Raw genomic sequence first — 15,996 nt, 5'->3', positions numbered from 1 at the left:
GTATAGTTTCTGATGTGGGAGAAATTTTCCTATGCTCTAAGGGTCCTGGAGAAAGCTGCTTTATTTCTCCAACAATAAAGCTACCAGCGCTTGTTCACTGTTCTGGGATTTAAGGTATCCTCCTAGTTTACGTCCTTGCTAATACTCTCTTGACAACCGCAACAGTAACATCCATAAATAGCTCAGTGGTTCTTTAAAACGACATGCTGTTCTATTACATTTTTAAATAAACTTTCCTATTGAAATTTCCAGTCATTCACCAAAATGTAAGCCCCCATGTATCTGTTTCCCTACCTCAATAATTACCAACATTTATAATTTGCATTAAATAAGTATGCTCCAATTGAGGTAAAAGGATAACTTTTCTGAATCCAGGTACTTTAATGAGAGGGTAGAAAAAAAGAAAGAAATGCTACATCATGGCTAGTGACTATATTTTGAATCATTGCACCCTTTGGAGAGCCAGATTCTCATAATAAGAGATTCTCATAAGAAAGGGAAGTGAATTTCTAAGAATATGAATAATTCTTGGCCATACCATAAACAGTACAGCCGTTGACATTATTTTTCATCCCCAAAGTAAAATATTATGATGTAGAAAGATGTGTTCTCCAACAGGTTATTTTCAGCTAACCTGTGACCTGTAGATTTGAGTAAGAGGAAAGGTTTTTATACATACCTTGCTACCTGCTGTAGGTGTGTGGTTTATATTTTCTAGCTCCCTATCTGATGCCCACTCTGCAGGCACTCTCCCTTTTCCCTCTTCTAGGTTCAACAGTTAATATCTGCAACATTAGGACTTTCTAACTTAGTAGGATAAACTGGGTAAAATTTACTCGATAAAGGAAAGAAATCTATGATGCTAATCACATCAGATAGAAAGATCAATTTCTGAAATATGTGTCCTGGTATATAAGATCAATCCAGTACTCTTCTCCTTCCAGTTTTTCCGATTGGAACCTCTCAAAGCAGGTCTGCCAAGCTTAGAGTCTTGTTAAAGACTTGGACTCCATAACCAATTCGTTCAAAACTAATATTCTGATTGGACTTTCTTCATTGTATTATTGCAAGTTTTAAATACTACTTGAGGCTCTTCTTTTGACTATGTCCTACTATAAAAACAAAATTTTCCCTTTTTCTTCTATTTCACTGCTCCCAGTGAAGGACCCAAAATCTGATTTGACTTTTTATTATAATGTATATTTGATAATAAATGATTTCTTCTTTGTTCTCAAGAAGGCTTATGAGAAATCTCCTTATTTTATTTTCTATGAATGTGATTTATCTTCTGGGACCTTCCCCAGGAAGATTTTAAAGTTTACACTGAAATGAGTTTTTTCTGAATTCTGACTTTGCATGCATAGTGATGAGGCTCTTCTTATGTAACTTTCTTCCATGACCCAGGTATTGGGGCCAGCCCCTTCTATTCTGTGCACAGATGTCCTCTAGGACCTTGCTATCATCTGCTTTCAGGCAACAAAAATAGAAATAGCTTGTGGAGGGGACCACTCACACCTTGAAAGCAATGTCTCAGGAATGGCAGATGTCACTTCTATTCAAATTCCATGTGCTACACCTAACTACAAGGAAAGGTGAGGAATGTAGCAATGCTGGGTGCCCAGGAAGAAGAAAAGTCAGAGTTTTGGTGAACAGATGACAGATTGCTGTTCCTGAATCCTGGGCCTCAGTACGTTACAAAGAAAGCTTTACACCTGATGCACCTCAGTAGAGGCAAGAGGAGTGGAAGGGCTGAGTCTGACTCTGATTGAGGCCTGAGGAGATACGACTGTTTGGTCTCTGGTTTCCAGGTCATACCCGACGCGGATGCTGACGTGACTGTGGGGACCTTGGGGTCTGCAGTGGAGGGGGCCCCAGAGGAGGGGGCCCCAGTGGAGGAAGCAGAGACCGAGAAGGCAGCTCTTCCTACTGGAGAAGGAGCGAGTTTAGAGGAGGCCAACATTGATACTGTAGCCACAGAGGTCATAGATGGTGACAGATCTCAACTGGAAGAAACAGAAGTAGCAGCACGTCAGGTGAGTATCCTGATGAAGTGGAGGTTCTAGGGAGAAGGTGCCCTTTGGGATGCTCTATTGGGCAACGGCGGTCACTCTTCTGGACTCAGACAAGGTTTGTAGCCGTCTTGTGTCATCCTGCTCCACCAAAAAAAAAGAAAAAAAATGAGATTCTCAGAAAGAGTGGTGGCAGCATTCTCTCAACGTCAGCGTCATGGCGTCCCACACAAGCCCCCAGTGCTATGGCAGACTGGGCTTAAGCACAAAGTGGAGGGGGAAAAACTATGCATAAGTGATAGAGCAAAGGAATGAAGCACAGATGGTGAAAAGGATGAGAACAGAGGGGGGAGAAAGGGAATGTGACAGAACAATAGGGTGTTGTGTGGATTCAGTGAGGAAATGGCCGTACACTGCTTAACCCAGTGCTAGACACATGCTGGAAACCCGATAGTAGTAGTTAAATCACATCACCATGCTTACACTTTGTGGTTATTATTATTAGATTGCCCCCATTCACCCCAAATTAGGCTCCTTTCACCAAAAGCCCGTCCCTGTTTTTCTTCAGAGGGAAAATGGGTCATTAAATGCACACATGAAGTTGGACTTTGCCCGGTCTTCACATCTTCACAGAAGCATTCATTTCAAGGCAACACATCCTTCCATTCCGTGATCATGGGAGCCTCAAACTCAGCTGCCAGAGGAAGGACAGCTCTTCTAAACCCCTCGTTTGGTTCTCTGTGTCCTAGACGAGAGCAGTGAAGAGGGAGCGTCATGTTATACTTTCCATTGTTCTGATTGTTTTACTCATGATAAATTTCCAAAAATTTCTCCAGGGTTACTCAAAGTTTGAAAATGAATTATCTCTTTCATCCCACTAGAAAAACAAGCAGGTTGTATTGGTATGTGGAGAAAAAATGCATTCTGTTTTTCGTGGCATTTTCTTGTCACAATGCCAGGAGTGCTTTTGTATAGATTGTTATACTTACTGAAAGCACGTATTATTTTTTCCAAATTGAAGAATGGAAGTGCTTATGTCCACTGCTATCTGAGGGAATATAGAACTTGATCTGAAAAGCAATAAACATCTCCGGATTCCCATTATAGGAGTGAAACTCCCCTCGTTGCTTATCTTTGTTAAAACATGAAAGGCAGGTTTTGATCCTTCGGTTCTGCTCTGTCAGACAAGGAAGTACTTGGAGTGCTTGGTGGAATTCTGGTCCCTTAAACTGTGACTGCAGGGTGGCTGTAATAATAATGAGCAATAATAGGTAGACTATCGCAAAACACAGGCCACATCTTTACCAACAGTGTAATTTCAGGTTCTTCCTGTGGGCTCTGACAGAAAAGCAGTCACAGGAGGTTAAATGTCAGCTTCAAATGAGTGTTGACATTCAGTGGGACAAGAATGGAGCACTGCAAAGAGGAGAGCGTCCTTGGAACACTAAAGCATTCCCTTTCGAGACCCTCTCCTTCACCCGCCCTGATCCGCCCTGCCTCCCTGCAGTCTCCTATCCCTCTCCCCACTTTCCACAGAAGCCTCACTCTTATCAAACTGGATGATTGTTCAAGGATCCAGAAATTAATCCCATCAGGTTGTCTGTCTCAGGAGAGATAGAAAGGAGTTCACATCAGGAGAAATGTCCTACAAGGCAGAAAACCCAAGGGCCAGAGAGCCTGAGCCAGGCTTGGGGAGTGGCAGGCATTTAGTTGAATGAGGGATGTGGGGAAAGTGGGAGCCAAGGAGGGTGTGATAGGGAGGGTGCAGATGTCTTGTCTCCGACACGCGTCTAGCTTGCACCACACTTTTCTTCCTCCAGGAGAAAGTCATCCCTTCTGTTGTCATAGAGCCCGCCTCCAACAATGAAGGTGAGGGGGAACACGAAATAACCACAGGTGCAGAGTCCGAGGAGGCGACCGAAGACACAGCTCTTCCAAGCCCCACCAGTGAGTCAGCAGACCTGGCCACTGAGCAGAAGATCACGGAGGACTCCCAGCTGGCGCCCTCTGCTCTGTCTGCAAGCGAGGCCTCTCAGGAAGTGCCTCCCGGCTTTCTCTACAAGGTCTAAACATTTTTAATTTTTGAAATCTGGTGGCCATTTGTCCTTCCTTTGCTTTGAGGCTCTTTTGTTCGAACCTTTGGGTTTCTGATTTTTACTTTTAACTATTTGCATCACATCCTCTTTCTCTGTACTGCTTTCCCTTCCATCCCAGCATCTCGTTGTAACACAGCAGGATTTCCATGCTACCAGACAAGCGAGAACTACAGTGATGTCTTTCCATATTTTAGCAAAAGATAATTAAAAGATGCGCCCTTGGTAGTGAGTAGGTTAATGGCTTCCACCCGGAAGCTCTTCCAGGCTTTCCACAGAGCCCTGAGGGTGCCTACAGCCTCATCTGCTTTCCGCTGGATTATACATCTCCCAAGGGCAGGAGATACAAATCATCACTCAGCTCTGCACCTTGTTACTATGTGTGACAGACTAGGGAGCCAATACATATTTTAAAGTAAGTGAATAAATATGTTAATGGCCTTTGTGAAAAGGAAGGCAAATAAAGGCCCACATTCATGTGCGGAAGGTTTTGCTGAGAGAGTCCATCAAGTGGCTACTTAGAATCTTCATAAACCAAACAGTCCTTACAAAACAACCAGTAAATAGTTAAAAACACAGGTTTACACTGAGTGTTAAAGGCAGCTAATCTTCCCTAACAGAATATTGTTGGGAATTTTAAGTTCCGTAATTTGATTTTACATTTCAAAATTCAGCTCTTTTTCTTTCAAAAAGTGTTAAGTTTTTCTTTTTTTTTCTTTTCTTTTCTTTTCTTTTTTTTTTTTTTTTTTGTGTGTGTGTGTAGGGATGGGATGGAATAGTGATAGTCATTATCTTTTTCTTCTCTCTACTCTGAAAAGTAACTGCTACCTCACTACCTCAAATGGGGACAGTGTGGGTATAATGGATTTGAGAATGAATTATGTGAAGAAAAAGATTAAAACAGGGCAAGTGTCCTGCTCTGTTTTGTTGTAATTAGAGTACAAGCAATGGAGGACGCTGTGCCACTCAGGCCAGGCATGGCCAGGCCCCCGGCTCCCCTCACTGGCTGCAGGCACCTCACTCTGTGGGAGCCAAGGAGGGTGTGATAGGGAGGGTGCAGATGTCTTGTCTCCGACACGCGTCTAGCTTGCACCACACTTTTCTTCCTCCAGGAGAAAGTGGGCTTCGGTTTTCTCATCAGAAAAATGAATTTGGGGATAAGATAGTCATTTCACACTCTGACATTTTATAATTTTACATGCAAAAAACACATTTTAAAAGCTGATTGTTTAATCTCATAGGTGGGGTTGGGGTTGAGGGGAGGGACATGGGGGAAATAAACCCGGGAGTGACTATAGATAGTTATTCAAGTTGCGGGATGGGGGTTCATTTTACTATGCTTTCTACTTTTAAAAATTTCTTTATAATTAAATTTTAAAATCTTACTAAGGAAATAAAAGAAACATAACCATGTTTAAAGGTAGGATAGCGAAAGAAGAAAGTTTATTTACAAAGATACTGAACACAGGGTTTAATTAAATCGTGATTCCATGATAACATGCGAGTGATGGTTTTCCCAATTATTAATTATTTCACAGAGGAAACATCCGCTGGTTAGAGGAACATCCGCTAGGCATTTTTAGTTCAGGTTAAGAAACAATAAGAAAGCATCAGAGATAATAAAATGCAAATCTCTGACAAAAATATGATGAATTAAAATTTAATTAGTGTACAATATCTCAGCTCAGCAGAAGGTATTGCATTCCTAAATATACATCTGAATGGCCTCAGGATCATTCTGCAAGAATCAGCTGTTCTTAGGTAAACAGAATAGCATTTCCTTATAGTTTTCATAGCCCTCTTCTCCCTTGGGAGGGTGATGCATATCTTCATCTTTTTTATCCAGCTGGAAATGCACCTAAGAGTGCCTGCTGATCCGTCTGCTGGGAGACTTCAATATTACCTGTGTTTTGTTTTGTTTTGTTTTTCTCACATTAATCAGTTCTTTTACAATCTTTTGCAGGTGGAAGCACTTCACGATTTTGAGGCAGCAAATGCTGATGAACTTACCTTACAAAGAGGTGATGTGGTGCTGGTGGTTCCCTCGGATTCGGAAGCGGACCAGGTAAAGGCTGAGGGTGCAATGCACTGCAGACTGCATCTTCTTTGTGCTGAGGATCAGTTGGATACAGTGACATCTTGAAGACATTTTCATTTTCTGAGATGCTGCAGGGCAGCTCTGAAAAGTGCTTAAGGCTTAGGACCACAGCACATCACCAACTGTTGGTTTTTAGGATACCTCTTTTGGGATGCAATTATATACTTTTAAAAAAAATACAAATAGATGACCGTTTCTTATTATGTATCTGCTCTCTAGGGATGTTGTCTCTGAAACGCCAGTCTATAGGAAATGTAGACACTATCCATGTGCACTACAAATTCCCCTCAAAAATGGTTGCCTCTGGGAGTTTGGAGACTGACCAGGAAAGAACATGAAGGAACATCAGGGGGTTGGAAATGTTTTATATCTTGATAGGCGTGTGGGTTACACATGTATGCCTTTGTCAAAACTCACTGAAATCTATACTTAACAATCTTTGTATTGGACAGTATTTAAATTATACCTCAAGTTTTAAAGATTCTTTAAAAAAAAATCAACTCTGGAAAACAAAATCACCTTTGAGCTTAGTGATCTGATGTTTAGGCCCTGAGAACTATATTTTGCTCTTCTTCATAAGATTTGTGACCCCCTGAAATGGCATGCAAAATGTATAAGTGTACTTATTAACATGTTTTTGTGGAGAGAAGAGCCAAAACTTCCAAAACACTCTCAAAGAGATTTATGAGCCCTTCCCCCAAATAGTAAAGTCACTACTTCTAGGTTAAGACTTACATATCCTATGTTTTATTCTTTCTCTTACCATGATAGATCAGGTGCTGGGTCAAACAAACAAAAGAGTGTCTACCACAATAAAATTGAATTAGAAATTAATAACAATAATAATAGTATATCTTTAAAAGCTGCAAATGTTTAAAAATTTTAAAAATACACTTTTAAATAATCCATGGATCAAAGAAAGTGCAATGTGAGTTAAGAAATATTTCATAGTGATCATTAATTTCTAAGTATTCAGCCTAAGATAAAAAGAGATCAAATTAAATCCGAAGTACATGGAAAGAAGTAATAAAAATGAATTTTAAAATGCATGCAATAAAAAGACACGCAGTAGAAAATAATAATAAAGTCAAATGTTAGTTCTTTGAAGAGATGAATAAAATTGTTTTAAAAAACCTTTCTCGGGCCGGCCCGGTGGCGCAGGCGGTTAGAGCTCCGTGCTCCTAACTCCGAAGGCTGCCGGTTCGATTCCCACATGGGCCAGTGGGCTCTCAACAAAAAAATAAATAAAAAATGTATACACATTAAAAACCTTTCTCTTCAAGAAAAAAGTTACAAAGCATAAATTACCAATGTCAGGCAAAAGTGTCTGATTATCTCAAAAAACCCTTTCTAAACTTATAAAAATATATGTGAAATATATTATAAACCTACAAAACATACTATAAAATATAAACATATTTTTTTGCATGAACCATAAGTAATCTTTTAAAGAAATTTAGAAGAAAAATGCTTTTACCATTGCCTGTAGTGCTGATCTGCTGGCAATAATTCCTCTCAGCTTCCGTTTGTCTGAAAATTTTATTCATTTTTAAATATATTTTCCCTTGAGAAAGAATTCTGAGCTGACTCGTTCCTTCTACCTCTTTAAAAATATTGTTCCATTGTTTCCAGTCTCCACTGTTTATATGACAGCTAATTTCTGATAAAACACACTGTATACTGTGACTTTCTCCTTGACTGATTTTAAGAACTCTGTTGGTTTTCATCATTTCAACTATAATGTGCTTAGGTCTTGTTTTTGAACAGTTTTCATGCTTAAGGTTCACCTAGCTCCTTAGACTCATATTCTGATGGCTTTTTTTTTTTTTACTGCATTTGAAAGATATATGGTTATTATTTTGTAATTATTTTTCTCTTTCTCCTTTTTCCTCTGTCTCCAATTATAGATTCATTGGACTACTTGATGTCTAAGACCATTCTTTTTTGTTCAGTGTTTATTTCTCTCTGGTACTCACGTTGAATATTTTTCTATTGATCTGTCTTTAAGTATAGCCACCCTCTCTTCTGCTACTTTGAATTTGTTGTTAAGCATAACCTGTGACTTTTCAGTTAGGATATTATTTATACAGTTGTGTAATTTCTGCATTGTTCTTTTATATAGTTTCCATTTCTTTGCTGAGATTTCCAAACTATTCTCATTATTACCATTGTTTAATTTAAGTACATGAACATATTTATAATAACTGCTTTAAATTTCTTACTGCTAATTCCAAAAGCTAGGCCAACTCACGACACATTTCCATTGATACCTTTTTATCATTGGGTCATATTTTCTTTTTCCTCACCATTAGAAAAATTTTTAATTGCTGAATTTTTAAAAATAATTACAGTGGGTCATGCAGATCTGACAGTTAAGTTTGAGAACTTGCCACCATGTGCTTACGTTGGCAGCAATGTACACACAGCTCAGTAAGGTTTCATAACCTTGGTATATCAGTGTCTGAGCTGTGTTCATGTCGACGTGTGGCGGAGTGGAGTTCATTATTGCGTGTTTTTGAGTGTCATTGCGACAATGTCTGTGCTTGAATCATAACAATGAATAAACATTAAATTTCTTGTTAAACTTGGGAAGAATGGAAATTAAATCAGGGACATGTTAATCTAAATATATGGGGATAATGTCATGAAGAAAATGGCAGTGTTAATTAACAAATGGATTAAACATTTTTCTGAGGGGAGAGAATCCACCACTGATGAAAGAGGTCATGGCAGCCGCTAACGAGCAGAACTGATGAAAACATTGCAAAAATTCTTTGAATTGTTTGTCAAAATCATGGTCTGACTGTGATAAGCATAGCAGACCTAGTAAACATCCATAGAGAAACAATTAGTAAAATATTATCTAAAAATCTTTGCATGAGAAAGGTGTGCTCAAAAATGGTCCCGAAGGAGCTCTTGCATCATGACAATGTACCAGCTCACACGGCAATGTCTGTGAGGGAGTTTTTAGCCACTAAACAAATAACTGTATTGGAACACCCTCCCTACTCACTTACTCTGGCCCCCAATGACTTCTCTCTTTACCCGAAGATAAAGCAAATAATGAAAGAAAGACATTTTGATAACACTTAGGACATCAAGGATAATATAACGATAGCTCTGATGGCCATTCCAGAAAAAGAGTTCCAAAATTGCTTTGAAGGGTACAGCAGGCACAGGCATTAGTGCATAGCTTCCCAAGGGGAGTGTTTTGAAGATGACCATAGTGATATTCAGCAATGAGATTTGTAACACTTTTTTCTAGGGTTAGTTCACAAACTTAATTGTCAGACCTCATACAACGTAGATTCTGGATTCAGTTTTCTATCTCTGAAGACTATTCCCTCTAGTAAACATTCAAACTGCTGGGTAATCACCTTGGATTCACAGAAATTTGTTTTATACTTTGTGAGAGTGGGTCTGTTTCAACTTTGCCTTACTCGTAGGATAAATTCTTAGCCCTGGGACACTGTCTCTATATCGAAGACATGGCTGATTTGGAATTTCAGTAGAAATTCTGAAGGGCTTATCAAATTCCCCAGCTTGGTGGGACTTGAACTTTAAACTGCCTCCCATCCACTGGCAGTGCATGACTCTGTACTCCTCTTTCCCCGCCTTCCTGCTATTGCTTTCCTCAGGCTCCTTGGGGTCCTTCTTCTGCATCACAGCTTGAGGGCAGCTCAGGATTTCAGGGAAACTTCTCTGCATATTTGGGGACCTTCTCTGTAGCACTCTCCTTTTCAAGGCATCCCACATAAAAATACAGCCCCGGGCTCTGTCCTCTGAATGTCCTGTGTCACACAGACTGAGAAGACTCCACAGGGGGAAGGCTTTACCACCAGCAGAGTCTCTCCCAGTGCAGCGACCTACTTTCTGGAGTTAAATATTCTCCAGTTTCTGCCTGCTTTTGGTCATTTTCAGTGCCTTCAAATAGTTGTTATATACAGAGGGGCCAAAAAAATGTATACACATTTAAGAAAGGAAAAAACTGTATTAAAATTGTAATACTCAATATATACCAATAACAAAAGATGAATACAAGTCATGTTTGACTTCTGCAATTACAAGAGGTGCTCAGAGTGGTTACCATCAGCATCCAGACACTTCTGATTACAGCCAACTACTGTTAGGGCAACATTGGCCAATGTCCACTTGTATTCATTTTCTTGGCACACCCTGTATGTGCAGCCCCATTATTTGTTTTTCACAACCCTATTTTCTGTAACAATTAGTCATTTCTATAGTCATTTTTCTATATAAATAATTTGTATACATATTTCTACATATAATATACATATCTATACATATATATAGAAATATATGGTCATTCTAGTGTTTATAATTCTTCTGTGCAGAAGCGTTTATCTGATACAAGTGATTTTGCTACTTCCAAAACTGCAAATCCTTATTCTACCACATATTTTAAACAGTTAAAATTTAATTTTCTCTATTTGCCTCAGCTAAAGATTGATATTGGCTAATATTCTTCAATTTACTATATAAATTGTATTTCAGAATAATTGTTGTAATATATCTTGATTATGGGTTTATGCTAGTCCTTTACTTTTTTTTTAAACAGTTTTAAAATGCATGATCTACTTGGTGCCATAATTTTCACTCATTGTAAATAGAGTCAAATATAAAATATAGACACTTGGGGGGGGGAAATGTGGCCTTTTATATGCTTACTAGAGGTTTAGAAAATATTTAGTTATCACCTTTTACTTTAAGTATAACTTTGTCCTTCAGATATATAACATAATATTGAAGAGGACGCTTTTCCCCATCAACTAGGATATTATCAGTTATTTTACTGAGTTATCTTTTTCTCAGTGTTTTTCCCTGCCTTCAAAAATTGGCCTGTCTCAATGCTTATATTTCTTGTCTATATAGCTGCATTAATTTATAGCGTCAGATTGTATCAAAAGGGAATATATTCAGCTTCTTTATTTAATTTTTGATACCTCATTTTATCTGAGGTACTTGATCTTATTGGGAATTGGTTCAGATTAAACCTGTCCATCCCTCATCTTAAGTGGGATCTCTTTCGCGTATTGGCTAACATAATAGAGGTAGTCATTTTCCCCTAGTGTTGCTTTATAAGGTCTGTATGTTTCATATTGTTCCTTTAACTCAGCTTTTCCCATCCAGACCCTGTCTATCTTTGTAGGCCAAGGTCAGAGAGCAGCCTCCATTTCTCAGTTTGCGTATCACCCCCCAGGCTGTATGACCACGCATGGATGGGCTTTTAGCCTTTCTTTGACTAAACATCTGCATTTCCTTGATGGCACTTCTACAAGATAGACGAGTGTTTATGAGGAATAATTTACAAAGAATATATGAAAGTTTCCAAGAGGAATGTCATAACAACAAACTGCTTTATATTTTATAGGAACTTAAAAAAATAGTTATTATAAGAGCAACAACAAACACAACAGTAATATCAGGTGCTCCATATCTAGCTGTTATTATTTGATAAGCCGAGTATATGGTGGTTTGTTTAGGTTACATGATGTGAGCTTGGGGACAGAGTTCTTTCTCATAAGCAGATGGTTCAGGAAGTACGAGACCGCCCATGACCTTGTCAGCACTCTACTCTCACCCAGGGTCCCTTGGCCTTTTATTCACTGTGACCCACGACAGGAAATATCCCTGTGCGTGACATGCTTTCACGTGATGTTCCTCTCTTTGAACCGGCTGCAATTCTAATCCCTTTCTCTTTTTTAAGAACTCGTGTCATAATGTAGTCAGCATCAATTAGCACTATTTTATACAAAATAATAATATTAATATTAACCTTCAGTTCACCTTCCCATTGACCTCAGAACATGGTTTCCATGTAATGTAACAACATCCTGTTACAGAACCACAACACTAATTCAACAGATTATGTACTAATTGTCCACAGTGCAGATTTTTCCAGTGGTTGGACCTTGAAAACCTGTCTTTGTCTTGCAGGATGCAGGCTGGCTGGTAGGAGTGAAGGAATCAGACTGGCTCCAGTACAGAGACCTGGCCACCTACAAAGGCCTCTTTCCAGAGAACTTCACCCGGCGTCTGGATTAGGGCCAAAAGTGTTGTAGAAAGAGCCTGCTTATTGGGTTTTTAAAACTTCATGAAAACCTGAAGAGTTCATTTTTGCTATTACACTCTTAATGATTTGCGGACGGATGCCAGACAAAACTTGGAAAGATGTATCAATGGAGCATGTGTGCAAAAGAGTGTAAGAAAAAACAAGTAAATTAAGAAGACAGTCCTCACCAGTTCCCATGTTATTGAGAACAGATTTGTTTGCGCTTTTTCCAAGCTGTGGAGAATCTCGTAATTGATCCCCCACCCATCAGTTCTAAAGTAGCTTTCTCCAGAACAGAACCTTAATTTCTCTGCACCACGTGTGTGTGATCTTGAGTGGCTGCCCTGCAGAAGACATGATGAATTACCCTGTAGTACGAGATTATCTTATTCCCCAGTGCCGGTGTGAGCACGTGCTCTCTCTCTCTTTCAAGTTTACCATGTTTAAAACTAAACTGATGCAGAAGTTTCAGTGTTCTTTTCCAACACACCTCTCTCTCTCTATGTATATATACATATATGGACACACAGTCACATGAGCTAGTTCCCATCATTCCTGGGTCTATGTGTATGCACTAAATGACATATACATAGTTGCTTTCTTTCCTTTCCATTGTAGCTCTTTGCCTCTCAAGTGTCATTGATACATGCATTGCTCTTATTCTGTCTGGCATTACAGTTGCAGTTTTGCCTCAGAGCAAAACCAGCCATCTCATTGCCAAAACAGTTGACAGTATCTGTGTTCGTATTGTGCATTTTTCAGGGTACAATGACAAGTAGCATGACAGGGCTGCTGCCCCTTTGGAGAAAATAGCCTGACTGTTTAGCTGTCCAGCTGTTGGGGCTGGAGGCAGGCTAGTCAGGATGAGCAGCTACCTTTGTATCTTCTGCTTTTGGAGACTGGCTAGATGATGGGGCACATAAACCCACCCCAAAAGAACACTTGAAAAAAGCTCCCCTATATTTCCACCTGGTTATATTTATGCAAGTCATCTTCACAGGTTGTTCTACAATAAGACCGGTGATATATGCTGTATCCACAGATCATCTGTAATGATGTTTTCAGTGCTGTGTCATTCCTAATAAACCTTTGTTCAGCTCTGCCAGCAATGACCCCAGTTCCTTTTGATGAGTCATTTGTTTGGCGTTGTTATTTATGCAGAAATCTGCTTGTTGGTCTGGGCTGTGCTACACAGCCCCTCCCTTCCCAATGCCTCGTGCATCCCAGTCATTGCTGGTTGCTCCATCATGGTCATCCCCGCTGCCCGGCAATCACTACAGCACAAAGAACAGCTGCCACGAAGGCCCCGCAGAAGTGCCAGCTGTGGTCTCCAGTCCGTGTATCACAGAAAATGTGAGGACCTCCATATCAGCAATTTCTTCTCACGCCAACCTCATTTTTTTGTCACTTTTGTTTCTGGCATATTTATGTTGGTAGGCACATAAAAGGGAAAAATAGATCGGATGGAATAGAAAAGTCAATTCATTGGGTCATTGTTTATGGATCATTGTTTATTATTAAAACAAAACCCTTTCATTTGATTTGGACTTTTCTGCCAATATAATTCTGTACTCAATGGAAGCTGGTCAAAAGTGTGCATTATTAGACTTTAGTTCTGGTATGTATTTCTTATTCATGATTTGTATTCTCCGGGTGGATTACTGACTTCAAAGTAGCTACTATCGACCCAAGATTTTCCCAGGACCTAATTGACAGGGAAGCTGGATCATTGTGAATGCTTCCCAGTGCCTGAAAACAAGACTCACTGCCCAGCGGCATAACTGTTGTTCAGCAAGCAACGTGCAGCACTGTAAGGTTCATAGTAGAAACCCATTCCTAACGTGGACAGTGCGCATGAGAGGTGAAAGCTAAGACTGAATAAAAGTAGTTCTTACAATAAAATGCCCCTGACGTTCCCCAAAGATGATGGCCACATCTCCTAGAGCCCTGCCTCTGACATTCCTCTCACGTCCTCCCCATAGCAGCTCAGAAGGTACCACTGGGCAGGACACAGCTCGTTAGTAAGTTCAGCCCAATCCTTAGTTGAATTAATAAATTCTTCAGAAATGACATGTTTGTAATTAGCTATTTTGTCCTGGCATATAGACTTTGAAACAAATTTTAACACCAAATAAAAGTAATTAGGATATTTGTTTCAGGAACTTTCAAGATCCTTAGGTTTTTCCAAAGCAGTGAAAGTTAAGAGGATGAGAGGTAGAGGAAGGGATAGTGGTAGTCTCCAGAAATGTCTATAGATATGGAGAAAATCCATTTCAGTGGACTTTCTAAGGCACGTGGGAGTAGTTGCAAGGACTTCCTTTGGTTACTAGTTTGGAAGTTCCTTCCACTTCCCTTTCCCAATTAGTCTAATTCAACGTCTCGAGCCAGCAAACCACCGTAGACCCATCACCTGGTTATAGGTCAGCGAGTTTGTAATGAAGCTGTATTTCAAAGGACCTTAACCCAGGAGACCTACCCATGTCTCCTCTTTGTATTTTAAGATTTCTCTTACAAGCCCAGTGGCACGTGGACCTTCAAACAATTTAAAAGATCTTCAGAAAATCAGGTCAAAGAGCCTGTGGATTTTATGAAACACACACGGTTGTGGCGTTCCTACCAATATCACGTATAGCCATGCATTTAAACCTGTGTGACGTGTATACTTACAAAGCAGAGGCCCCTGGCAATTTGAATGTTGAACACATCTCCACATAGCTAGGGCCCTGGCATGGGAAATTCCCCTGGCACCAGGCAGCCATACCACTCCCACTGAGGTCTGCTCTTCCTGACGAAGGTGGGACAGCTTTCGAGTGATGCAGACACCACACCCTTCTGTCTTGGTTTCCAGGGAGAGTGCAGGTTCAGGAATCGAGCGCTGCGCTCATAAATGAGGATATTAGAAATATTCTGCATGACCCCTCAGCTTGTTCTGATGGCCCATTGGAGAAAGGGCCTTTAGGAACTGCAAAAGTTACGATAAATCAATGAATTTAAAGATGACTGGAGCTCAGTACTTGATTGCCCACAAATCGCATGGCCGAAAACCTCGAAGCCTTAGAAATGGACTAATTTGTCTTGCTAGGACTCCACTACTCATTTCAAAGGAGCCCAAGCCGCCTTCTTGTTTTGCTTGAAGCCCAACAGAAAGCCTTACAAACATTCTGTGCCACACCCTGGAGATGAGCGGATCACACAGTTTCCCTACGTGGTAGTGTAGCTCCTGTGTTCCCAGCATGAGGAGGCCTGCTAGGACTCAGATCAATAGAATTGGACATTTAGTAGCTGCATGGAAAGAGGATGACCAGGATTCTCTCAGCAGACTTGAGAATTGAGACCATGTGGTCAAGCCATCCTGACCCTGCCTGTCACACACCTGCTGATATCCCATCACGCAGCACCAGGCTGAGTGAACCCTGGCTGTTCCCCGACTGCGCTCCTAGGACACACACCAGCAGTGCAGTAAGTTGCTTATAAATGCCAAATACAATAATGCTGAATAAGCTCAATAGTCCATCGGAATAGCTTGTGACTCATTAGCTCTCCTGTCTAAAAATGGCAGTACCTGTTGACTTTTTCAGTTTCAAAGGTAATCAAGACACAGCCCTTAAATCTATGCAAATTGAGAGGAAGGCAGGTACCTTGAAGTTCTTTTAAAGGATATCTAAACTTTCACCTTGGTGTCCAAAAGCCCAGTAATTCCCAGTCTCCTACGACCTCAGGCCC

At 40.2% G+C, this 15,996-nt stretch overlaps 1 protein-coding gene across 1 annotated transcript in view; it reads left to right on the top strand.

Annotated features, from left to right (window-relative positions):
• The window catches only part of AMPH (amphiphysin), a 237,470-nt gene extending 224,092 nt beyond the window's left edge, over positions 1–13,378 (top strand). Inside the window, exons 18-21 of the mRNA XM_081080325.1 lie at positions 1,809–2,033; positions 3,830–4,072; positions 6,066–6,167; positions 12,159–13,378. Coding sequence (XP_080936451.1) covers positions 1,809–2,033; positions 3,830–4,072; positions 6,066–6,167; positions 12,159–12,266 — 678 coding nt within the window. The 3' untranslated portion in view covers positions 12,267–13,378. The remainder of the gene's footprint in view (positions 1–1,808; positions 2,034–3,829; positions 4,073–6,065; positions 6,168–12,158) is intronic.
• The last annotated feature ends 2,618 nt before the right edge of the window (positions 13,379–15,996 follow it).

The sequence above is a fragment of the Rhinolophus hipposideros genome (assembly GCF_964194185.1).
Source record: "Rhinolophus hipposideros genome assembly, chromosome: 18".
Lineage (NCBI taxonomy): Eukaryota > Metazoa > Chordata > Mammalia > Chiroptera > Rhinolophidae > Rhinolophus > Rhinolophus hipposideros.
The sequence above is the reverse complement of the archived record's forward strand: the minus strand, read 5'-3'. Positions and strand labels throughout refer to the sequence as shown.